At 40.0% G+C, this 25,882-nt stretch overlaps 1 protein-coding gene across 1 annotated transcript in view; it reads left to right on the forward strand.

The window, feature by feature from the left end:
* The window catches only part of lpar1 (lysophosphatidic acid receptor 1), a 37,396-nt gene extending 11,824 nt beyond the window's left edge, over nt 1-25,572 (forward strand). Inside the window, exons 2-3 of the mRNA XM_053516384.1 lie at nt 10,070-10,821; nt 23,440-25,572. Coding sequence (XP_053372359.1) covers nt 10,086-10,821; nt 23,440-23,738 — 1,035 coding nt within the window. The 5' untranslated portion in view covers nt 10,070-10,085 and the 3' untranslated portion in view covers nt 23,739-25,572. The remainder of the gene's footprint in view (nt 1-10,069; nt 10,822-23,439) is intronic.
* The last annotated feature ends 310 nt before the right edge of the window (nt 25,573-25,882 follow it).

Genomic DNA, 25,882 nt, shown 5'->3' on the forward strand with positions numbered 1-25,882 from the left:
TCAGACCACTCGGTCGGGACAAAATGTTGCATAATTTATACGTATTGTGTATATATCACTTATTGTCTCTTGTTCAAGCCATGACTGCTACCCTGATCACTTCTAAAGCTAACAGTTGTTTATTTAAATAAAAAAAGATAATACTGGTTGCATGTACCTGTCCATCTGGTAAAGAAGAAAAGCCACATGATAAAAAGCTCACACACACACTTATATTTCGCGGGCATGATGAGGATTAGTTAAGCGGGCATGATGAGGATTATTAGCTAAAGCTGATAACATGAAATCTCATTTTTATCAGCCCGGTTAAACTCAGACATGCGTTTTGAATGTGATGATGAATCTCTAAAGCGTGTGTAGTAAATAGTTTTGTTTTTTTGCAGCTTGTTTCAATCTTAGTTGTCTGGCACGCCATTCTAGATCCTAAGGAATCCTAAGCTGGCACGAAATGAAACCTTTTACTGGATGTACTGTATTATTACCAACCCTGCTGTACATTTCACTCGAAAATTTCGAAAGACATTTCAAATGGTTTTTAGGAAAGGGGTACTTTGTCTCAGTAAGTGATTTAGGTCTTACTTACACTAATGCTTGTTCTGTGTCATGACATTAGAAGTATGTGAGTCTGCAATCCATATGTGTGTGTGGTTTCTGTTTTTATTTTTTAGGTCACGACAAAAGCATTTCCAAAGATGCTTCTTGTTATCGCAGCGCGGTTTCTTAGTTAGTGCCGGAAACATGGGGTGTGGGTTTTTTTGTCTATCACTTTGGTTTCTGATCAAAACTTCAACACATTCAGTGTGGTGAATACTTAATTTCTTAAATGTACTTTTGCAAGGAAAAAAGGAATCAGTGACGGAGAGTTGGAGCGGAGAAACCTTCACCATCCTGAAGGTGACTACTTAAGCTTAACAGCACGTTCACAGTTAAGAGTGTTTTACTCATTCTGCACCATTTCACTTAGCCAGCGTGAACATTTTGTACTTTTTCTTTTTATAAGTAATAGATCACGTGTAAGACGTGTTAGTTCCTTTTGTCACTATAACAGCTCTAAACCACTCCTCATACTGCCAGTCCATTTTTTTTTCATGTAAAGTTAATAAAACAAACAGAAAACAGCGTGCCATGGAACTGTGAAGCAACTGAATTTTAGATTCAATATACACAAAGTGATGTTGTGTATGACGAGGTTATTTTTAAAGAACGATGCTGATCTTATTCCCAAACTGCTTAAAAACCGTAAATGCTCTAGGAGTGTACTGTATGAGTATGATACGATGGTATTACTCAAGAGCAGAGGGTTACTGCTGTGTTGGATTTTTCTCCCACAGTTGCTGTATATTGCTGAGTAAGAGGTCATCATGTAGCAGTGGAAAGTGAATGGCTGACATTCTCACTGAGCAAGCGCTGATTGAGCAAAAATAAAAGAAATCGAGAAAAAAAAAAAAAGGCAAAGCACTTCACTGATTTGGAAATAAACGTGCGGATATAGGGCAGGTCTTGGGTTTGACAGTTTTGTGCTGGAAAATTCCAATTTGGTTAAAATTCTTTGTTTTCTTTCGGGTCCGACTCAAAACACTGTATCCTACACTTTCCCACTACTTATATAAGCGTAATGTTTCCCTAAGAAAGAGAGATAAAAAGCATAAACCGGTAGTGAACCGACATGATGCATTTCTTGGAAGCGCAGAATTCTCAGGAACTCAGTATTGTGGAGTTATCAGTGCAGAATCAGTTGTTAGTCAGGCGAGTGGAACAGCTTGATAAGGTACAGTTTGGAATTCTGGTAGCTGGAGAAAAAAAGGGAGATTACATCTGTAATCTGAACTTTTACACCTATTCCAAGATGTTCTTCAACGTAATTCTGGGCAGAGGTGGCAATATAGTATTACTATTATTATAACTGATGATGATACAATAAATCATTCTAGGATTATAAATATTATAAATACTTTTATAGCACTGCCTTGAGCATTATCATTGAACGAGACACCCACAATCACTCATCTTCACACGCTCTCACGCCTCACTCCCAATTTCTCATGCTTTCATTTTCATCACTGAGCTCCGGCGTCTTTCTGACGAATCAGTTATAAAAGGCTTTTATTTAAAAGTCTACATTGGTTCCTTTTCCGATAATAACCCTTCTTTGGTTGTACTTCCTTTATTCAAAATAATAATAATAATAATAATAATTATTATTATTACCTTTACTTAGTGGTTTCCTTCTTTTTTTAGTAGTCATCACTAATGCCACTTACTGCACAGTAAATTATAACTAATTATATTTAATTTATTTATTTTGTGACATATTTCTAATGCCAATAAAGCATCCTTTGGATCTTTGAATCTCTCCCTCTCTCTATCCGAACCAGTCAGCTGATTCACTTTAGTGGACTACTCTAATAACTTTCTAATAATTTCTTGATTTTCCTCTTTTTCGCTCGTTCCTGCATGGATCAACATTCCTCGCTGCATGCTCATGCGTTCTTTTTGTTCCACGGCTCTTGCATGCCTGCTGCACTTGTTCTGTTCTCTCTTAATCAGGTGTGTCCACTCCTGCGTGTTCTTATAAATATAAATAGTGGCACAGTGAGAGCATGTAGATGATTTGGCCCGATTTTTTTGTTTGGGTGAATATTTCAAATGTCAGTTGTACCAGCTGAAATAAATACAGTCACCTGCATCTGTTATTTCGCTGTAACACTGCAGCGCTAAAATATACCGAACCTGAGGGTCCGCTGTGCGGTTAGTGTTAGACATAATGGCAGGGCGTGTGCAACGGAGGCGTCATGTGTATGTACTGTACTGTACGTGCAGAACCAATGCCTGTATTTTCAGAATTTCACTTCAAGCTTTTTTTAAAAAGTTGGCAGCTCTGGCGTTATGTTGCATTCAGCTCTCAGTGATTAGTTCTTTTTGACCTTGAGCTAAAAAGGTTGGGGAAATATACAGATGCCCAAATATTTGCCTGTTATTAGCAACAAGCTAGCCAGCTAACTGTAATGAGAAGTGAAAAAAAGAAGCGAGTACAGTAGTTACAATTTTTATTATGGTCAAATCTGCTTTTTGGCAGTCTAACAAACTTCTTCTGATTTTATTTTATAGTAACGAGTAATGAAGCTGCTCTGGAGAAATGTAGTGTAGTAAAAGTTGGCAGAAATGAGATTACAATTAGGGGGAAAATATTTGGCATTTGGCCTGTGTATACCACCACACTGAAATTGTGAGCAAACTTTAATGGGTGGAAAAAGTGTGCCATTAACCATTTGGGAATTACAGACGTTTTCATACACATTTTTCATACATTTCATTCTTGACCCCTTTGACATAATCAAATGCTGAGTTTCCTCCCTCGAGGTGCTTTAACACAGCTGCCTTCAGCTGCCGCTAGTTTGTGGGGTCTTAAGGCCTTCATTCTTGTCTTCAGTTAGCAAAAATACGCTCTGGGCCATTATCCATCTGCAATATGAAGTGGCGTCCTATCAGTTTTGCAGCATTTGTCTGAATTCAAGTTCAAGTTCAAGTAGGCTTTGTTGTAATGACAATCATATACAGTTAGTACACAGTGAAACGAAACAACGTTCCTCCAGGACCAAGGTGCTACATGCAACATAAATTTACAACATAAATGAACAAAAACTAACTCGCTAAGTATAACATTTTTATAGACAACATACACGTGCACGTGCAAATGTGCAAACAAGAGCAACAACAAAGTGACAGTGCGCAACCAAGACATAACAGAACATAAAATATGGTGTTGAGGTAGTGGGGAAACATAAACGTTTCTTAAAAAAGCAGCAAGAATTGAGGAATTAGTGCATTAGTACCCTTAGAATCTAAGGGTAGTGTGTATAACCCTACAGACTTCAGGGTTTATCTGTTACTTTTATTAACAGTCATTTATAATCTGGTGTATATGTACATATATACATACAGTGGCGGCTGGTGCAAAAAAAACAAACAAAAGTGAAATAAAACTTTTAATAATCGCCTGTAAATAGCCATAAGAAGTGCTGGAAAAGCTCGGCCGTGATCACTTGACTACGGCTTAATTAGAAGATCCGGTCCAAGCTTATTAACTTTTTTTTTCTCTTCGTCCGATCGCCTTGCAGTATTTTAGCAAAGAAATTACTGAATTTCCTCTAATATTTAGCTGGCTATTCAATACATAAACTAACAATCTGCTGACCGTTAATAAGACAAGTTGAGAATGGTCCAATGACATGAGGCCAAATATTTTAAAACAATATTGCTAAGGCAATATTGACCCCAGCGCCCCTTATTGACAGGCGCCACTATATATATATATATATATATATATATATATATATATATATATATATATATATACGTTGGTGTAATAGACATAAAACACTATTAATTCTGTACATTCACAGGTCTAAAGCAATACTTATGTACAGATGTATAGCATAACTTACTTACAGCTAAGAAGTTCTGGTTAACTGTTGATGCTCATTTACTGTTGACTCTCAACATGTTGATGTCACTTCCTGACCACTGTATTGAGAAAACGTCATAGAAGTTGTAATTCTGAGTAGACTGACGGTTTTGTTAGTTTTTCATAGTCAGTGGTTGGAAATTCTGAATTTACAAGTTTAAGTGAAATTGAGCAATGGATCACATTCAAGTCGAGTTTTGTACCAAATGTTTTTTTTTTTTTTTTTAACATGTACAATTAAGTACATCTTTTTTTCTTACTGTTTGATTGGCACTGCTTTAAGGAAATCTAAAATATCATGTTATGTCATCATTATTCATTGTGATATGCTATTAGTCATTTAGCCTTTACTTCTACATTCCTATATAAAAAAATACTTATGTGACTCTTTTATAATCCAGATGTCCATCCATCCATCCAACTAGGAACCTCTGTAGTCAAATTAGGGACTAGGGAAGCCGATGATGAGCGTTGTATTTCTTCCCATCGTGGTAGGACCTCTGGCCAACATTTACATGGGCATTTACACACTACTGGCAATTTGGGACTGCCAATTAGCCTAATCTGCATGTTTTGGAACTGTGGGAGGAAACCGGAGTACCTGGAAGAAACCCACCAAGCACAAGGAGAACATGCAAACTCCATGCACACAGACCCCGATGCAGGAATAAAGCCTGTACCCTGGAGGTGCAAGGCGACGGAGCTAACTACTAAGCCACTGGGCTGCCATGCTCCAGATGTAAGCATTTCTAACCCTTCTCCAAAAAGGTTGATTCCGATGTCCTCAGCGTTACCATGTGTACTTTAACAAAGAAAAGCAGAACCTTTTGAGGAAATGACTACTTCGACCACCAACTATACCATTCACAGACAACTTCCACTGCACTGTAAAAAAACGTGGCTATAGTGTGAAATAACAGAAGTAACAAAAAAATTCTTTTTACTGGGTTCATAAGAAGGTTGTTAACCTAAGCATAACCTAAGCTCTTTTCAAACTTTTCTGTCATTGGGATGTGGGTTATTTTTACATAAATGTCATTCAGACAAACCAGGACCCATGGTGCATGCACAATATTTGCCATACTCCAGTAAAACTTTGAGAGTTGTTATGTTTTATTATTAAATAAATAAATGAAAAACAAATGAATAAAGTTAGCCATAATTGTATTCCAGCCAAGACACATTTTGTCAGCCAAGCTGATAAAAATAATAGTCCAGTTTGGTAAAAACTGGCCAAATCTGTCAAAATGACAAAATGATGTTAGTACATTCAATACTTCACAATCTTGTGTGCGTCTATCCGTTAATAAGACTGGCTGTGTTGACACACGTGGCTGGTTAAAGCTTATATAAACTAATCAGCCATAATATTAAAAACATTAACCACTTTGGTTGTGGGTTCCCTGAGGTGCACTCGGACAATTGGCCCTCCTAGGAATGAGTGAGCCTTGGATGCTGTCACCAGTTTACTGGTGTATAAACGTTACTAGGTCAGTCCTATAACATTAACACACCACTAACTGGTATATAAATGTTACTAGGTCTGACCCAATAAGATCAGCCGTAAACCGCTCACCCTTTCAACTATTCGCGAGTTCGAATGCGGAGGTGATGCTGTAGCCTCCCACAGCCGGGGGCCTAGAAAGAGCTGATGGGAGGCACTTAGCGCTTTTACATCAATCATGCTCGACAGCCAACCATGGCGTCTGTGAGCTTAAGCAAGTGGAAGGAGCAGATAGCGGTGTGTTGCGTGCTAATTGTTATGGCGTCCCCAACAGTGTGTGAGCTTGCAGTCCGAAAAAATGCGTTTGGTGGCTTCACGTGGCTCGGAGGAAACACATGCTAGCTTTCGACCTCACTGCTTGGTGGTTTTAGCCTTGATGTGGGAGTGCGGGTGACTAAATTAAGGAGAAAATCTGGAAAAGATTGCAGTCAGGACTTCACAGAGAAGTGAACAGGTTGCTCATTCAGATTAAAAGCCGCAACACTCACATGCTATAAAATGAACGGAAAAGAGTACTCTGAAAGAGGTTGTATTAATTATGCTTTTTGCATTTACTTCATTTCAATGAGCTGGATTTACAGAAGAAGAACAGACCAAAATTATCAAAGAGTTGTTCTACATATGTAAAATAACTTTGTTTTGTTGCTGGTTGTTTAGCCTCATTTTGAATACTTTGCATATTGTTATATAAGAAATTACAGGGGTATCTTCGTTTCTGTTTGAAGTACACCTATATAATAAAACCTACCTATTCTTGAACAAGTGTTTGGAATAATCCAGTCCTTGTTTAACTAAATGTATAATATCAGTTCGCCTGCATTCATAAAGCTCTGTTCTCTCCAACCAACGGCAACGCCAAACTGCGTCCAGATTTCAAACTGCTTTTGGATGACGTACTTAATTAGCCTGATAATCAAACACATATTTTTATTTGAAACTCCCTAACGTGCGCTGCCTCATCAGGGCCGTACACAAAAAAGCGAACAATTTATTCATTGTGAAATGCATTTCTGTTACTTTTTACTGGCTGTTTTCCTGAACAATGGCCTCATTGTGTTCTCATGAATCGGTCCGAGCTTTGAGCCTTTTCTCACAACCTGATGGAGAATGTGTACTCTTAGGGAAGATGCCCGCGCCCGATGTTGCTTGCCAACCCTGACTGGCCAAACTGACTTCCTGTGCTTTGTGTTCGGTTTCAGGGCATACTTACAATTCTGCCCCTGGAGTAAACATAGCTATTTAAGCAAATTCACTTCTACTAATGTGCATGGGTATAAGGGTTTATTATTTTTAACAACATGCACAGATGCGAGGAAGTAGATAATGGCTTCGTGATATGAAAACCATATCATAATGTGTTCATACTGATATATTGCGATTACAGTAAGCCTTGAAGGATATTAAACCATTGATGTGACATTGTCCGCCTGATTTTCACTAAATTATTTCCATTTGTTGGACCACGTCAGTGCCATGATTCATCCAAACACAAAAGAACACTTATTTATTGCATATGAGATTGTTCTGGATCATCATTCCATTTAATAACCCATTTAGGAGTTGGCCAAGGGGCTCATTTGCAAAGTATTGTAATAATTATTAACAAGAATTTCCTTCTGCAGGCCATTCACATTACACAAGTAGCACTCGTACATTCTTTATCCACCCCATGGATATAGTCTTGTATGTTTCACAATCACTTGAAGCATATCCATGCATTTCCAGTAATGTCTTTCAATGCAAATGCTTCATGTGCATTTCAACAAAGCATCAATAACAATAATGTTATTCCAAATTTGTACTTTTTGCATTGCAAGATCGTGCTTATCACTGACCGGGCTGGATATGATTAGATCAGCCAACCAATATGGCTTTATCTTTAGCCAGCTTAAGCATCTCTCACTCATCGTCATACCACTTTATCCTGTATACATGGTCGTGGGGGGCCTGGATGGCATGTACACCCTGGACAGGGTGCCAATCCGTTGCAGGGCACACCCAATTTGGGAACGCCAATTAGGAAAGCCTAATCCGCAGTGTTTTTGGACTGTGGGAGGAAACCAGAGGACCCGGAGGAAAATAGCAAGCATGGGGAGAAGATGCAAACTCCATGCACATAGAGGCGGGAATCGAACTTGGACCCTGGAGGTGCAAGGTGACAATGCTACCCACTAAGCCACCATGCCGCCCGCTTTAAAAACATATGTTAAAGTAAATATAAAAAGCATTTTATTCTTTATAAAAATATCTGAGCGCCCTCGCTGTTCCATTTTCCTATTTATACTGTTAACACTTATAAGGATGTAAACCTTTTATTAAAGTACATGCTATATAATTTATCAATTTTAGGTCATGAATTAATCTTAGGATGAATTACAGCAGTGATTAAAACCAATCTGGTTCATGCTCTTGTGCAGGACTGGTTGGAATTTCCTTCAGTGTCTATTTGTCTATAAGGCATGAGTGCACCGATAAAGCGAAAGCTGTGGTTTTCCGCAGTGCTGGGTGGTCTCGCAGTGTGATGCGGGGGTGCGAGGTGGTTAGAGGAAAAGGAAGTTCATACACTTGAGAGCTCAATGAAATCACAAGCCTGAGGCTGTATGATAAAACATGCATACAATACAAGCATCTGTTCTGCCAAGGCGATACATAAAAGCAGTGGAAAAAGAGAAAAAAAGTTGATTCACTTCCACTTGACATTTCAGTTCTATCTAGATGATCATGCATATTTACAGTATATACGATTGACAATGCTTTGGTTGATGCGCTATGTCGTCATCTGACCATCTCACCCATATATGGTTACAAGGATACTTTTTTTTTTTTTTACCGAATGTCTTTGTGTCCTACAGTCTTATAATTTCCCTTCGCTGTAACTTATAGGCTCAAACCTGTTCCAGCACAGCTAAGTATAAAGCAAGCTCCATGAAGACACAGTTGCCAAGTATGGTTTGAAAAAATACAAGAACCCTCACTTCAACCTAACTTACCACCTTTGGGAATGCTTACCGGGCCTCCTTGCCCAACATCAGTGTCTGACCTGACTAATGCTCTTGTGCCTGAATGAGCACATGGCTCAAAAATCTAGTGAAAAGCCTTCCCAGAAAGGTGGAGCATCGACATATAATGATCAGTAGTCCGCATACCTTTGGTAGTATGGTGCAAATCAACCTCTATTGACTTAATAGTTAATTCTTGATTGTTGATTGCTACGTCAAGGAATAAATGTTATCTTGAAAGATCTTGACAGAAGTAACCCTACCACATGGTGGTTTAAAGACACATACAGTATAAAGCACGTTTCCTGTTTGTTTGGGTGTTTTGAAAAAGAGAATCGGCTTATTCAGATGAGTTCAAGCTCATGAACTGATTAACACTTTAAAAACAGACTAAAAACGCATAAAACTAAAAGCGAATCATTTTTAAAACAAAGTGCATGTGGTGTAACAAAGCTAGTGCGAAAACTCTCATGCATTTTCGAAAGCGATAACTTGACATGCGTTTGGTTTAGCCGCGTCTTTCAGCATGCTCATTACGGAGCGGACCGCTATGAAGCTTTGACCAGATGCCAAAATGTTTGTGTCTGTTTAATATCCATCTGAGTTCATTTCACAACCCAGGGTTCAACAGTGTTTGTTTGCAGTCACTGTAGAGGCTGAATAATGCAAGCTTTGTTAATGGGGCCAACGGTAGTGCTGTGTTTTTCAGAATGCTTTTTTGGATTTTACAATGTAAGCTTCAATTATTTACAAAGCTTATACTGAAGCACAATCTAAAAGCACCAGTTTAGAAAACGTCTCATATGGTGTTAAAGTCGCCATGAAATCAAAATGTCTGTTTTAGAGCTCTCTCTCTGTGATCCAGGGTTTTTTTAATGACCAGTGTGATTTGTCGATATTCCATTTTGCTATTCTCATTCTGGAACTCAATTCCATCAACCAAATGTGGGTAGCGCTTCACATTAGCTGTGTGTCTCCAAAATCTGAAATCAAACTTTGGCCTATAAACCATTTTAGTTGCACTTTAAGGTCAATAAAATGCAAACTGCGTAAAAAAATAAATAGTCTGATTCTAAATCCGATTTTCTTTTTCTTTTTCAGACGTATAACCTTCAAGATGGATGGACAGTGTTACTATAACGAAAGCATCGCCTTCTTTTACAACCAAAGCGGGAAGTACCTGGCCACAGAGTGGAATACTGTCAGCAAACTGGTGATGGGACTCGGGCTTACAGTATGTATCTTTATCATGCTTGCTAACTTGCTGGTGATGGTGGCCATCTACATCAACCGCAGATTTCATTTCCCCATCTATTATCTCATGGCTAACCTAGCAGCAGCGGATTTTTTCGCCGGACTGGCTTATTTCTATTTGATGTTTAACACGGGGCCCAACACACGCCGGCTAACTGTTAGCACGTGGTTGCTACGGCAGGGCCTCATCGACACGAGCCTGACGGCCTCCGTGGCCAACTTGCTGGCCATTGCCATCGAGCGCCACATCACAGTCTTCCGCATGCAGCTCCACACCCGCATGAGTAACAGACGGGTGGTTGTGGTCATCGTGATCATCTGGACTATGTCGATTGTCATGGGTGCCATACCTAGCGTGGGCTGGAACTGTATCTGTGCCATCAAAACCTGCTCCAACATGGCGCCACTCTACAGCAACTCGTACCTCGTGTTCTGGGCCGTCTTCAACCTGGTGACCTTTGTGGTCATGGTGGTGCTTTATGCCCACATATTCATGTACGTCCGCCAGCGCACCATGAGAATGTCGCGCCACAGCTCAGGTCAGCGGCGCAACAGGGACACCATGATGAGCTTGCTGAAGACGGTGGTGATTGTCCTTGGTAAGTGTCTCACTTTACTTGGTTTCAGTAAGTGTTCGAGTCAAGGAGTTTGCATGTTCTCCTAGTGCATGGTGGGTTCACTGGTTTCCTCCCACAGCCAGATTAGGCTGATTAGCAATTCCAAATTGCCATTAGCGTGTAAGTGAGTGGGCGCACACTTGTGCCCTCTGGCATCCGATCCAAGATGTACCCCGCCTCGTGCTCCGACTGACTTGGAATAAGCGGCTGGCTTCCTGTGACTCTGTACAGAATAAGTGTTCATGAGGTTATAGTACGAGTTTTGAGCGGTTAGCTAACTTACGCTATTGAAAAAGGATTTGGTGGTTTTTGCATGCTAATCACTTAAACATTGCACCCATTCTAGCTATTGTTGCGCTTTTGCTGGAATTCAAGCCTAACTGGATTTCTGGAAATGTTAAAAATAATGGCATGTCCTAAAACAACAACAAATGTGAACGCACCCGGGTGTGAAAACTAACTAATCGCCCAAAACATGTCCTGTAATTTTTTATCCACTAAACATTTCCACTCTCATTGGTGTTTTTTTTGTGTTTAAAACCCATTTTTATGCCCCAATTGTGTGATTCCATCCTGACTCCCGGAAATCCCTGGGGCTCTGTTGTAACAAAAGCTTATTCTTGTTAATAGCACATGTTTTCAATATACTAAAAAGTTACTGGTAGTATTCAGGTTGAATCTTCCTTAGTAGAAAATCAAATCCTTCTGTTAGGGGGAAAAAAAATGCTGTTTTATTTTTTACATAGCATCTACCACAAAGGCCCTGCAACTCTGCCAATAATATCAGAGCTATGGAGCCACCTCCTTGTTTCTGCACTACAGTTACGTCACATCGTCATAGTGATGTGGCCTTGGGGTGTCTTTATCATCCTTGCTGGCAGTTGTCATTATGCACTTTGTAAAGATTTCCATGTGCCCCCTTCCTGCTGAAGGAGGGCAGCTGAACCGTGCCCTTCGTTATGTTCACACAGCACTGCTACTCAAGAGTCCTTATTCCACCTTTAATGCTTATCCTGTAAATGTCATCGAGATATGCAGTCATACAGTTTGAAAGGATCAAATGTATTGTTTTAAGCAGCACACTGACCTCCTGGGTTGGCGGGTTGAATCTCACCTCCAGTCTCTGTGTATGTGCGGAGTTGGAATGTTCTCCCAGTGCTTGGTGGGTTTCCTCTGGTTGCCCTGGTTTCCTCACACAGCCCAAAGACATGCAGTGTAGGCTGATTTTCCAAATTGTGATGTGAAGTATGTGAGGATGTGTGTGCCTGTGCCCTGAAGTGGGTTGGCACTCATCCTGGATGTCCCCTGTCTTGTGCCCAGAAATAAGCTCAAGGTTCCCTGTGACCTAAAATAAAGAATGATTATCTGCTGTGAAGAATGATGTCATTTTTCTGCGATATTATGGCTACGGTGTTATCTTTTTATTTCTTTATTTTTTTTCCAATGGCAAATTGAATGAAAGAAGCTGTTTCATTGTTAAGATATTGTGAGATGTCTATGAGCATCTCTGACTGCACAACACTTTGAACCTTGAAGCAAATGGACCACAGCAGCAGAAGACCACACCTGGTGCCGTTCCTATCACCTAAGAACAGGAAACTGAGGCTACGATTAACCAAAATAATACAATGGAAGAATGGAAAAACATTTTCTGGTCTGATGAGTCTCTACTTCTGCTGTGGCATTTGGAGGGTAAGGTCAGAATTTGGCATAAACAAAATGAAACCCTGGATCCATCCTGCCTTCAGGCTGCCGCTGGTGCTGTAATGGTGTGGTAGATGATAACCAACTGCCCGCTTATAACCAACTGGGCATTGTTTAAATGTCACTGCCTATTTATTAGCATTGCTGCTGACTGTGTTCGTCCCTTTTTAACCAAAGCGACATGTCATGTCACTGCTTAGTTGACTCAGTACTCAAATGGGCTTCACAGTCAGCAGATCTCAATCTAATAGAACAACTTTTGCTATGTCGTGCCACTGGAGATTCGTGATGCTGACCAAAATCTGTAAGAAATGTTTCCAGCACTTTGTTGAATCGATGCGACAAAGCTTTATTGAAAGATTAAGTGCTGCCAGTTTACATTAATCAATTACTTTATATTTTTACAATATGATTCATTTTTTTCTGCCTAAATTTTGTCCTAATAATTCCTGACATATTCCGGGCAATTCTTCATAAGTACTTACTGGATTCTCCTTACTCACTCATTCCACTTTATCTGGGTCGCGGGGGGCCTGGAGCCTTTCCCAGGAGACATATGGCATGAGGCAGGGTACACCCTGGATAGGGTGCCAATCCATCGCGGTGCACACACCCTCACTCACACACTACAGTCAATTTGGGAACACCAATAAGCCTACTAAACTACATGCCTTTGGACTGTGGGAGGAAACTGGAGTACCCAGATGAAACCCACCAAGCACAGAGAGAACACATACCCAAGGCGGGAATCTATCCCAGAGCCTGGAGGTGCGAGGCGCCAGTTCTAACCACTAAACCACCACGGTGCCCTGAGCCTGTATAGTGATTAATTAATTGAATAAATCAATTGATGAATTAGTTTTAAGTAAATAATTAAAAGTTGACCAAGGATAAGGGATTGCTTCAGCGGAGTCTGGATAAAAATATTCTGTTTGCTTTGCTTCCATTACATTTAAATATTTAATGCTTGTTCCAACTTAAAAAAAAAAAAAATGTCTGTTTGCTTTTAGTTTTATTTTTTCCCCTGCCATGTAGAATATGCTTCAAAACGGTATGTTATCTTATTACGCAGTCGTGCCAGCACTTGAGTGATGGAACAATGCAGTCGTTGAGTGTTATACAGCTAGGGGTCTGTGGTCCTGCTCTTGTCGCCAGTTCCAGCGTTTGCCTTGCACTGTGTCAGCGTCATGCCTCGCTGCGTTCTCCAGCCAAGCCCAGAGAAAGAGCCTCAGTCAGGGCACAGAGACCCAGAGCCAGCAGGAAACAGTGCTGTTGTTGTTTTAAACGTATGGGGCTCAACGTGAGGCTCTGGGGAAAGTGTAGAGCGGTGGAGCAGGACAGGAACAGATACGGGTCTTAGGTAGTGCTGGCACTCCACAGATAAGAGAGCTCTAATACCATTATAATGCAGCTCTGTGTGTGTGTGTGTGTGTGTGTGTGTGGCTCAAAGCCATAAGAATGTTCTGTAGATGTTAAATGAAGGCAAGCTGTGAAGGCAGAGAACGGTCAGCCATTCTTCATTCAGTTCCTCGCAGTGCAGCTCATTACCACTTTTCAGCTACTTCAAAGTTTCGCATTTCTCAAGCGTCGGACGATCTTCAGAAGTATAATGTTACTCAGACTGCTTTTAGAACTGTCAGGTTCCTTTAAATGTAGCATTTAATATAAGGATTACATTATTTATTTACCTGTAATCGTATACTCTCATCGGCAGAATGAATAATAACATTAGTCACGTTATGCATCCGAGTCACATGAAATCGGTAAAGCCTAAAGAAAATTGTGAGGATGCCGAGGCATCATTTTTTCATGAACATTTGATGCAGCAACAAAGACAGGAACCAGGGCTAAGAACTGAACTGGAACTCTGAGGCTGCAAAGATGCCTACTGGGCTGCTCTTCCATCACAGATATAGGACAATATGTTATCAATAAATAAGCAGTGTTGGGGGACGTTACTTTTTTTAAAGTAACTAATTATATTACAAAATTACTGTCTTTATAAAGTAATCAGTTATATCATAGCGTTACTTTCTGATAGAAGTAACTAGTTAAAGTACTTTTCCATTGTAGAAAATGAAAACTCCTTTGTGATTCCTCATGCATGTTGTTTTAGTCAAGACCTTTATAATTATTCTACCATCATCACTCAGCCAAGTTTGGCCCATAATCTGTTAACTACTAACACCCCTATCTCACCTACGTGGTTTCACGCGGTGGCCGTAAGTACAGTTCATCATGATTCACCGCCAGTTTTGGCGCTGTGATTAGGTTTCCATCTTTCTGCGCGTCGGTCCTCGCAGAGTCAAACCGCATAGGTGAGATAGGGGTATAACAGCAGGAATAACAGAAGGGAGAGGGGTATTAGAGGCGGGGCTTGTAGGATAACTTTCACACACACACTGGCTTTCACAACGGATTGGGTATCACTGCTGTCTGGCTTACGGATTACATAAATTGTCTAAATAACAGATTACATTTTTGAAAAAAATAACTAAATACTGAGTACCTAACACGTTAGATTACTCGTTACTTTGTAACCTGTTACACCCAACACTGTAAATAAGCATTATCGAAAACATTTTTTTCTATATTTCTTTGCCCATCGAGGATGAAATTCCACCTTTGCTCCCACATTTCTTTTTAAAATATAAAGTATTTAATTTATTTACACCTTCCTTTTTAAAGAGACATCAACTATAAAGTCACATGCCCGTGCTTAAACATTGGTTTTAAAGGTTTCATATTTTACCTTATCCATATTCCTTTACCAAGCTAGTGTCCCCAAAGTGTGTCTGATGAGGCTCCAGCAGAATCACACCTCAAATAATACAAATAATCTACTCTGGTTCACTCCTTTTCCAAGCAAGCTGTTTCAGTGTTTATGTAAATGAGCTCCTGCTGAGCATCACCTGGCCAAAGAACTGCAGAGATGAGCAACAAACTGGGGGAAAGGGGGTTTGCGACAGTATATGAGGTCACAGAAGGAGAAAAATCCAGATGGCTTGTTTTAATCTTCGTCCAAAATTTCCAAAATGGAAAAAAAAAAAAAATCAGGAAATGTTTTTTTCTTTCTTTCCTTTTTTTCTCACGTTTCTCTCACACACACTGGAGATCCATCTAAATTCAACACAATGCCTATTAAATTCAATTCTTTAAGTCCCATGTTATTACCCAGGACTTTTTTTTTTTTTTGGCTCAAGGGTTTTTGGATGAGTAAAAGTTTTAGCTTTGTTTCTTTCAGAAACTGCTTTTTCCTGATCAGGGTCAAAGTGGATGTGTGAGCCAGACTAACACACAAACGCACCCGTGAACACACACACACACACACACACACATTCAGGATTGAATGCTGGAGCTATGAGGCAGCGGCGCTACTCGCTGCACAACCATGCTGCCCTAAAGGAGTTTTGCGAACAGAAATCTCTCTGTTCTAGGCTTGCACATAGATCAGTTCAGGGTTTCCCCACAAGCAAATACTATTTCCTAAGAGTGTACAGTACAAGAAGGGGCGCATGGGTTATTTAGTCTGGATTTAGCAACTAAAAGTAGAACAGTGAATCTTTTAGTGTATATATACACTCTTATATACTGTATGGTACTCTCTTCATATTTGGCTTCCATGTTGACCAAATGACCCGTATTCAGTCTTGTGGAATACTTCTCCAGGCTTCCTAAAGGACTTTTTCGGCTCTCATTTTTTCGGTCTAATCCATGTACCTGACCAATTTCAGAAGAATGTTGTTTGTTTGATTGTTAAGCCACACCGTGACCTATGAATCATTCAAATATTAAAACCATCCAACATACAGTAATGAACCAGGGAGAAACTGATGCAGTTGATAACAGATGGTCAGCCCAGTGATTAGTATACTGGTGATAGTGGTTGGAACAGATAAGAGCGGAAGTGAGGTTGCTGCTGAGGTTGATACATAAACCAAATTTTTTTTTAATTGTATCTTTAGGCGCTATGCAGCCTGTCACAATAAAACATTCGTCCCCGTTTAATTTTATCCGCATAATCGAACTGCGAAAAGCTGTATAGAAAATGAAGATTAGATAGAGTTCTTGCAAACATAAGTATATTCTTAATAGGTGCATAGATGGTTATTGCAAATCGTTTAACTCACAGTTTGCTAATCTGTAGTTAATATAGGTATGGTATAGGTGTGGTGTGCTTTTTCATGTCCCAGAGTAGACAAGTCATAAATCCATTAGCTAGCCCACCAGGCAAGTAAAAGATGCCAGTTAAGCAGTAGGATCAGGGGTAGTTTAGTGGTTAAGGCATTGGACTACAGTTTGGAAGGTCCCAGGTTCAAACCCCACAACTACTGTACCAAGTTGCCACTGTTGGGCTTTGAGCAACCCTCAACTGCTCAGTTATATAATGAGATTAATATGTAAGTTGCTCTGGATAAGAGTGTCTTCCAAATGCCTAGCTGTCGAAGGTGCGATTCTTAGCGTTTTGTTTGCCTGGAAACCTAATTGACCAGTCTAAATTGTAGTAGCTACAACAACCAAATAAAGCATGGCGGGTCCAGTGCATTCATGCACGCACGAGTAAGTATATAAATAAACCCTTTCATGGTGATTGTCTTTTTGAAACAAAGTGTCTAAGGGAGCATGGTACGTGGCTGTGAGCTGTGCAGTTTTGTTGTCACATCATACATAAAAGATATTCCTCAAGCCTGACTAGTGTCTTTATTCTTTCTCGACATGCTGAAACCGTGAGCTGACTGCATGATATGGTAGCTGGAGAATCATAGAGGTTTTTGCTTTTGTTTGTGTTTTCACACACACCTGCATTCAGAGGCATGATGCATTCAGGTCTTTAGAGCGGCACACTTCCATTGCGTTGTAATATATAAAATTTAAATTGTTTATACTAATTGTTTTGCAATGAGGATTAAATCTACAGAGGAGTACGTATGTATGAGACAAAGCCTAAAAGTTTCTGCAGATTCTAGACTCTTTTAGAAAGTTACACATTTATTAAAATCTTATTGGTTTTACATCATGAGCTGACACTGGATATTCGTACCTCACATACCTTAGGGGCAGTGGTGACTCAAAGGGTTAAGGCTTTAAGTTGCTGATCAGAAGGTCGGCAGTTCGAGCCCCAGCTCCACCAGGTTGCTGCTGTTGAGCCCTTGAGCAAGGCCCTTAACCCTTTCTGCTCCAGGGGTCGCTGTATCCTGGCTAACCCTGTGCTCTGACGTCAGTTACGCTGGGATATGTAGGAATTTCATTGTGCGGTAATATTTATGTGACAAATAAAGGCTTAACTTAATTTAACTTAATACTATGTAATTACTACATAAGTAATGTATATGTGACAAATAAAGGCTTAACTTAATACTACTGTTAACATAATCGCACTGGTGTACTGTATCAGCTTAAACAGAGAGGGGTATCTGTGTGCACTGTTCTGCCTAATATAATAGAGCCCTAAAATTGTATTGATAAAACTAAATAAAACATCTACTGTAAAAAATAGAATTTATAACAGTGTAGCAGCGTAGTGTAGGGTTCGATTCCCACCTCGGGTCGGTGTGCATGGAATTCGCATGTCCTGCCCGTGCTTGGTGGGTTTCCTCCGTGTACTCCGGTTTCCTCCAACCGTCCAAAGACATGCAGATGAGGCTAATCCCAAATTGCCCAAATTGTGTGCCATGCGATGGATTGGGGCTCTACCCTGGGGTATACACTGCCTCATGCCCCAAGGTCCCTGGGATATTATCCAGACCTCCTATGACCTTAAATGAACAAGCAGTATAGATAATGTTTCTACAGTACAGTACAGTCATCCAAGCTGAGGAATTTAAGGGGGCACAACGCTCCGTCTGCATTTATCTAGCAGATATAAACCCATGTGCGTGGTGCAGTCTCCTGTTTTAATGTAGGCATCCTATCATGTTGTTAAATAAAGAAAATTGCACACAGTCTGCTTGTTCCAGGCACTAAGGTTACCGATGTATTTATTTAAAAAAATAAAACCAGGTACACAAATGAACTAGGTTTAATAACAAGGATCTGGGCCCTTCCAAAGCTTTTACTACACAATGGACATTTAATGGATATCTGAATGACAACATTGTGTCATGCTTATGTCTCCTGCACTCCTATAGATTTTTTTTTTCTTTCATTTCCAGATTAACACAAGTGTAAGGTAATACATTTCCAAAACTTTTATGTCCGCCTGTCGCTTTCACACCGTGATTGTTCTCCAGTGATCTCAGTTGGGCTGCTATCCTCCAGAGTGATTGAAGTCTGGTCTTGACCGCCGCATGCAAGCCTTATATGACCCTACATCTGAAAGGGCAGTTTGCAACAAATGGTTGACCTTTTGCTTAAGTACTTTCACAAGTATTGCAGTCACATTGACACTTCATTATGCCCTCCCACTGATCTGCACTCCTTTTCTTTCCCTCAACCCAAGTCTGCATACTTGTGAGAACCACCCCCACACAAATAAAAATCAGTATGCCCGTTTCTGCTGTTAGAACGCTGACAAAGCATTAAATCATATCACGTACCACGTTTGATCTGTTATCACCATGGGGAGGATCTTGACAGTTCTACGGCTTTGGCTTGTGCTCGATCTGAAAGCACAGGATCATTTGCGTGAGCTGTGGCAGATGATTTTGATGACCCCTGCTTTTGCACTCCACAAGTGTTTTATTTTATAATTCCACAAAGACTATAAAAGATAATGCACCGTTTGAGTAACACACAACAGCCTGGTAGTATGAACAGTTAGTAGATTTTCTCTGGTTTCCTGGTAAAAGCCAAACTAATTCCTGTTAAGTGTTACTCCATGGCATCATTAAATGTGTCACTGGTCTATAAAAGCTCTGTTTTGAAAATGCAAATAGTACACAGTGGCATCTCTGGATGCTGAAACATGGCACCACTGTTAGTGGTAAATGACCTTTGGCAACAGTGATCATCATAAACACATACTTATTTTGTGGCCTACTATACCCATAATGTCCTTGTAAATACATCAGCAAGTAAACACAGAAGAGGACAGCCTCCAGGAGAGGTCTCGCTGGAAAACTGTGATCCTGCTTCACATCAGGTATCAAGAAAGCCTTTAAGGACAGACCCAGGGAAAGTCTTTAAGGACAGACCCGGTGTTGGACCGCAGACACAGATGCTGCATGTGGTAGGGTATTTAGGCCAACACTTTAAAATACAACCCCATATCTCTCCCCCAGATTCATAGAATGACTTCTACATATGGTTTGAATTGCATGATGACAAGCCTACAGGGAAGACCACATGTCTTCCCAATGACTAGGTGTTTTATCAGAGTCCAAATTGAACATCTCTATAAACTCATTCTTGCATGATTTATACTGTAGAATGCCCAATTCTTCTGCCCAAAAAGGACAGTTCAAAATGTTAGAGAACATGTTGGGCTTTCACCAGCATGGAAGGCAGATTCCCAAAAATTATCCACCAAGATACCATGGCTCCCTACATGCTCTAGGACCATGAGTGTCATCGCTAATAATTATCACATTGTCAAAAAAATCAATTCTGTCTCAGGGCGTTTTTACATTAAGTCTGGTTTATTTTAATCAGTGAAAACAGAATCGTTCCAAGCCTGGGAATTGTGCCAGTACAGTACAGTGTACTCAGGCATGGATCGAATTAGGGCTGGTCCACACTGAGACGCGTTTCGCTGTATACGTATAATTTTTTTATCGTATTGGCGTTTCGTCCACACGGATCCGGCGTTTTAGGAGACTGAAACCGCTATTTTTTGCAACCGGGTCCCAAAGTGGATAAATCTGAAAACGACACCCTTGCGTCTTCTTGTGTACGGCCAATCCGTATATTTTGTGAAACGATGATGTCATCGCATCACGTGTCGGCTGCGTCACACGTAGCAACAACAATAATGGCGGACTACATGATTGTGTTCGTGTTGCTTCAAAGCCTACTAGCTTTATTACAGCAAAATCTATTGCTTCTATGCAACTCTTATGAGCAACAAGCGATAATGGACAACACCATCTTGGTTCGTATACAGCGCGCAAGGTTATGCGCATGTTCAAAGTCTTCTTCTCCGTGTATAGTGTATCTCCATGGCAGAATTACAGCGCCCCATACTGGTCTGGCATCATGTCATCAGTCATGTCATCAGTGCCATTAGTCTTCTTTAAAATGTTAGTGTACTTATAGCATGATCTTGTCTCATCCTTTGACCTACACAGCCATAGCTCATGAAGTAGGAAGGCACGTGAGAGTGTTGCTCTTGACATTTTGTTTCCAGAATATTAAACAATTAGAAAGCCAACTTCCTTGTTCCCTTCTCTAACCACGTTCAGAGGGCCTACCAGAGTTATAATAATAAAAATACATACAATGGTCGCTATTGGCCTCCATTATCACTAGTTGGACTACGGAGGTTTCTAGATGAATGGATGGATGAATGGATGGAAGGATGTAGATGCATACTGCCACCTGCTTTTGGAGGTGCGCAAGTGTAAATGAGAACAAAAACAACGTGAACACTGGCCAGCGGTGGAGCAATCGTTCCCGGACACGGTACAAATCAATCGTGCCTAATTTGAAAACGCCGTTAAAGACATCCATCCAGAAGCTCTCACAAGCATTCAGCATTATGTCTCCTGTGGATAGTTACAAGGCACATAAAAACCAGCCTTCACACCTCACTAAAATTCACACCTGTATTTTATGGCGTAGTATTATTATTACATCTGTACACCTTACATTAGTCCCTTAAAGATGGTATAAATTTTACTGATACTTAAGTCTGTTAAGAGTGTACTATTTGATTATCATGTGTGGTATCTTATGCAGGTTGCACAGCTTTTTTTTTTTTGGTCTTGTTTCTCTATGGTCTTGGAGGACTGAGATTTTATTCCACTAAACTAGAGTGCATACGGATAAGACGTGAGCTATGAGTCTTTTCAATGGAACACAGAACCTTATTTATGTGTGTCAAGGACCATGGAACATTAGAACTTGAAGCATGAAAGAACCAGCCTACTAGAAGAAGTAGTATATCACATCGGAACAGCTGTATATGAGGCTGAACAGCAAAGTCATTGTGTTAACACATATGAAGTGGTGCTTGGAGTCAATGCATGCCTTTGAGAAGCTCCCAACATATAAATCCATTCTCAGCTTGGAAGTGGAAATGTTCTCGAGGTAGCGGAAGGTGCTGAAATTGAACTGAACCCTTCATGTGATGGCTTCCATGTTACAACATCATGGCGTCAAAACAACCTTTCATTCTTTCTTTCTTTCTTTTTTAAATTGAGGTTTGATTTCTGTTACCTCATCCATAGACGTTCACAGACAGTTTGCTTCAAGGGTTTTCTAGCCAACCAACCCTGTATTTCTGTTAGAGCTCATTTCAGGATCACTAACATTTAGGTTTTACATGACGCTTCAGACAATATTTGATTCATGAAGTCGAACCAATGAGCCCCATTTGAAGTACTCAAAGCTCAAATGTAATTACATTTGGATTTACACGGGCGTTAATCACACCGCTTACAGTAATACTATTTAATAAACAGCAGGAAATCCAATTTGCTCCAACCGCATGCACCACTACATCTTTCAGCATTTCCTGTTGTCCTAATCATATTTCAAATTAACACAGAGAATGGATTAGGACCATTAATGCTAGAGCAGAGTAACCCACCAGGGAACTCATTACTGGAACACATTATGTAGCGATAGATATTAATGGATCATCAGGTTAGCAATGTGTCCTAGTTAATCACTAGTAAATACGTCACACATTATACTAACCAAATGTTTTTCCATTAATATATATTGCTGGGTTGTGAAATCCTCCGCACGTCACGAAACAAACGCAGGATCTGGAGTACTTAACCGAACGATTTAATGCATGGATTTCAAAGCACAGTAAATGAGTTTTCCAAGTGTGTTGGAGGAAATAAAACCTTTAAGTCCCAAAAGCACCCACCCAACCCCTAGAGATTCTATTTCCTTTCCCCCCGTTGAGCTTGTGTTCGTAAAAGAGTGTAACGTGGCCGAGTCATGGAAACAGGCCGTTGCAGTTTATCTAACTCCTGAGAGTCCCCACATAACTTTCAAGTGATGTAAAGTTCGCAAGAACAGCTGTGTTCTCTAAAAGAAAAACCGGGCTTTTGGTGAATATATCGCTCTCTATTGCAAAATAACATCTGTAGCCAAAATGTTTATCCTTTTTCAACACACACTGAGAAATGCCAGCTGAATACAGTGTCATCAATTTGTTAAGCATGTTTATAACGACATAAAGATGTGATGCGAACGCTGCGAGGCTGTGAAGGACGTGCTGAAATATCGCCAGGAATATTTGACCTCAGGAAATTGCAAAACCTGACGGAACGTGCCTTCCGGTTCAGTTCATTTAAGGGGCCGTATAACACAACCCCCGAAATTCTCCCAAACGGTTGGAAAAACAGCCGCAACATTATTCGTGACAAGTATAGTACTTAGTAGTGGAAAAAATGGGCCATGCACTAGAAATTTTGTCATTAATATATTGCACATAGGCGGCACAGTGACTTAGTGGTTAGCACTGTCTCCTTGCACCTCAAGGATCCGGGTTCGATTCGCGCCTCTGGTCTGTGTGATGGAGTTTGCATGTTCTCTCTGTGTTTAGTGGGTTTCCTCCGGGTACTCCGGTTTCCTCCAATGGTCCAAAGATATCCCAGTTAGTGATGGATTGGCACCATATTTATGTTTTGAGCCCTCTTAAAATGTATAGAGATAAAAAAACAAACATGTATTTACAGTAAGTACATTTTAAATAATGATACATGATTCTGATTGTTACATGATACAAAAACAAAACCAAACCGCTCCTATTAATAACTCCATTCTCTTCCCCTTCCTCAGGTGCGTTTATCGTCTGCTGGACGCCTGGCTTGGTTCTCCTCCTGCTTGACGTTTTCTGCGAAGATTGCAACGTGCTGGCTTTCGAGAAGTTCTTCCTCCTCTTAGCCGAGTTCAACTCGGCCATGAACCCCATCATCTACTCCTACCGGGACAAGGAGATGAGCGTTACATTCAAGCAGATCCTGTGCTGTCAGCGGCAGGAAAACATAAACGGTACGGTGGAGGGTTCAGACCGCTCGGCTTCCTCGTTTAACCACACTGTTCTGTCACCACACAATAATGACCACTCTGTGGTCTGAACACAGCAGACAAACACAGCTGGCACTATCGGGATCAAACCCAGGACTGGATACGGCTCCTTGCCCAGTGGCGGAGCTACACAGGAGGCATTTGCATTACCAAAAAATAAATAAAAAAAAAGAACTATTTTGGAGGGTTTTGTTTATTTTTATATGTGTTCGGTTTTTTTGGTGACACTATATTAAGTATTTAATAACTGATTTACAGTGTTAACAGTCCAGGCAATATAATGTTGATTTCCAAAAAATGGTAATTGTTAGGACAAGTATTCATAAATTTCGATTTTTTTCTTTTTTGTTGTGCAACCCAGTAATTCCTGGGTATCCTCAGTATTAATGAAAATCCTAGTAATCTTTTTGCTTCGGCTTTTGCACTATAGAGATAAGCAGTGCACTCTTGAGACCACTGATTAACGGAGCAATTTCGTTGCCGGCTAATCTGAAGATGTCTATCTCATTAGGCCTGTGGCATCACCTACGTATCACTACACTTGTATACAAGCTACAAGACTATATCCTAAGGACATCTAGAATAAAAAAAGAAAATGAATGGTAAATTCCTTAAAAAATAAATAAATAAACAAATCTTGAATCACCTGAAGCTGACGTGGCATGATGGATTGTTCTTAGGTTTTTTCCACCGTGATCATTTTTCATTTGAGGACCTTCTCAGTATCATCCAGTTCTGAGTTAGGTATCTCTTCATGGTTTCTTTTCTTTTGTTTTTCTTTTTTTGTGGTATTTTTTTTTGTTTTGTTTGTTTTTTACAACGACCACTTACATAGATGAGCCATTTCTTTTCAGGGAATCCAATTCATGGACTGCCACCACATTCTAAAGTCACAAATGCCCTTATTTTTTTTATATTTTCAAAAAGGTTTGGGATTTCTTGAGGACTTTGAGGACTTTCAGGTTTCTTTAATAAATGGCTGTCACTTTGCTAACAAACATAACATGAGTATACACACACACATACACACACACACACACACACACACAAACTAATCTTAGTATGAACTGACAGTAAGAATGGGAGAGACCAGCTTTCCTGAGAACCTTCTTCATGGTCCTGTGTTTGTGTGATATTGCTTCTACCCAGCTTCCAGGGTCTAATCGATTTTTTTGTGCCACAGTCATAAGCGACCATGAAATGTGTGAAAATCTTGTGACATGGCATAAGGGAACTGAAATGATGAGTGTATGTTGGTCTGTATGTACAGTATGTATATAATATATGTATATATTCAATGTTAGTCAAAAAGGGAATCTTTATTTTTAAGGACTTTTTTTTTTATCTCAGTTGTATCCTGCTTAACACTTAAATTATTTTTTATTGTTTAACTTGGGGGCAAGTGTACTTAGTTATTTCCCATTGATTAATCCGAAGACCTGTTTAGCAGTACATGGAGCGATCGTTCCTGCGAATGGTTTCGAATAGAGCAGATACTAACATTGCTAATCAAAATAACCGTAAACATTTCATATGAGGCCTACAGTTAAAAGTAGGTTGTTTTTTGTTTGGGTAAGGCATGCGATTGACTTGAAATATAGAAGGAAAAAGTTCCTGCATATACTGTAATTGGGCCATATTGCTGTTTCCTGCTTAACCTCAGTCATGGACTGTTATTTTATTTCCTTCCATTTTTACAATTTAACCTAAAAAAAAAAATTACATACATTTTCCATGATGTTTATTACATATGATTTTATTTTCACCCAAAATATTTGTCTTTTTTTTTCTCCCACGCTCATGCCTGACGTCTGTATGAGTCACCTAAACTCATTATAATTCAGTCTGACAGTCTTTTTTAAAATAAACTTGTATGATATCAAACCGATTGCTGAAAACTTTTTTTTTTTTTTTTGTGAAAGATGTCCTGATCATTTATTAGTGTTTTATTATGTAGTATTATTTTAATACACCGATATAGCCATAGCCTTCCATCCATCTAGGGACCTCTGTAGTCCAACTAGGGACCATAGAAACCAATGGTGACCTTTGTATTTAGGCCATTTGTGTAGCTTTCCGCTTGTGGCACCGGAACAGTGCTGACCCGTTGATGCATGACTCCACAAGACCTGTGAAGGAGTGCTGTGGTGTCTGGCACCAGGACGTGAACATCAGATCCTTCATGTCCTGTAAG

Source organism: Clarias gariepinus, chromosome 17 (assembly GCF_024256425.1).
Source record: "Clarias gariepinus isolate MV-2021 ecotype Netherlands chromosome 17, CGAR_prim_01v2, whole genome shotgun sequence".
Lineage (NCBI taxonomy): Eukaryota > Metazoa > Chordata > Actinopteri > Siluriformes > Clariidae > Clarias > Clarias gariepinus.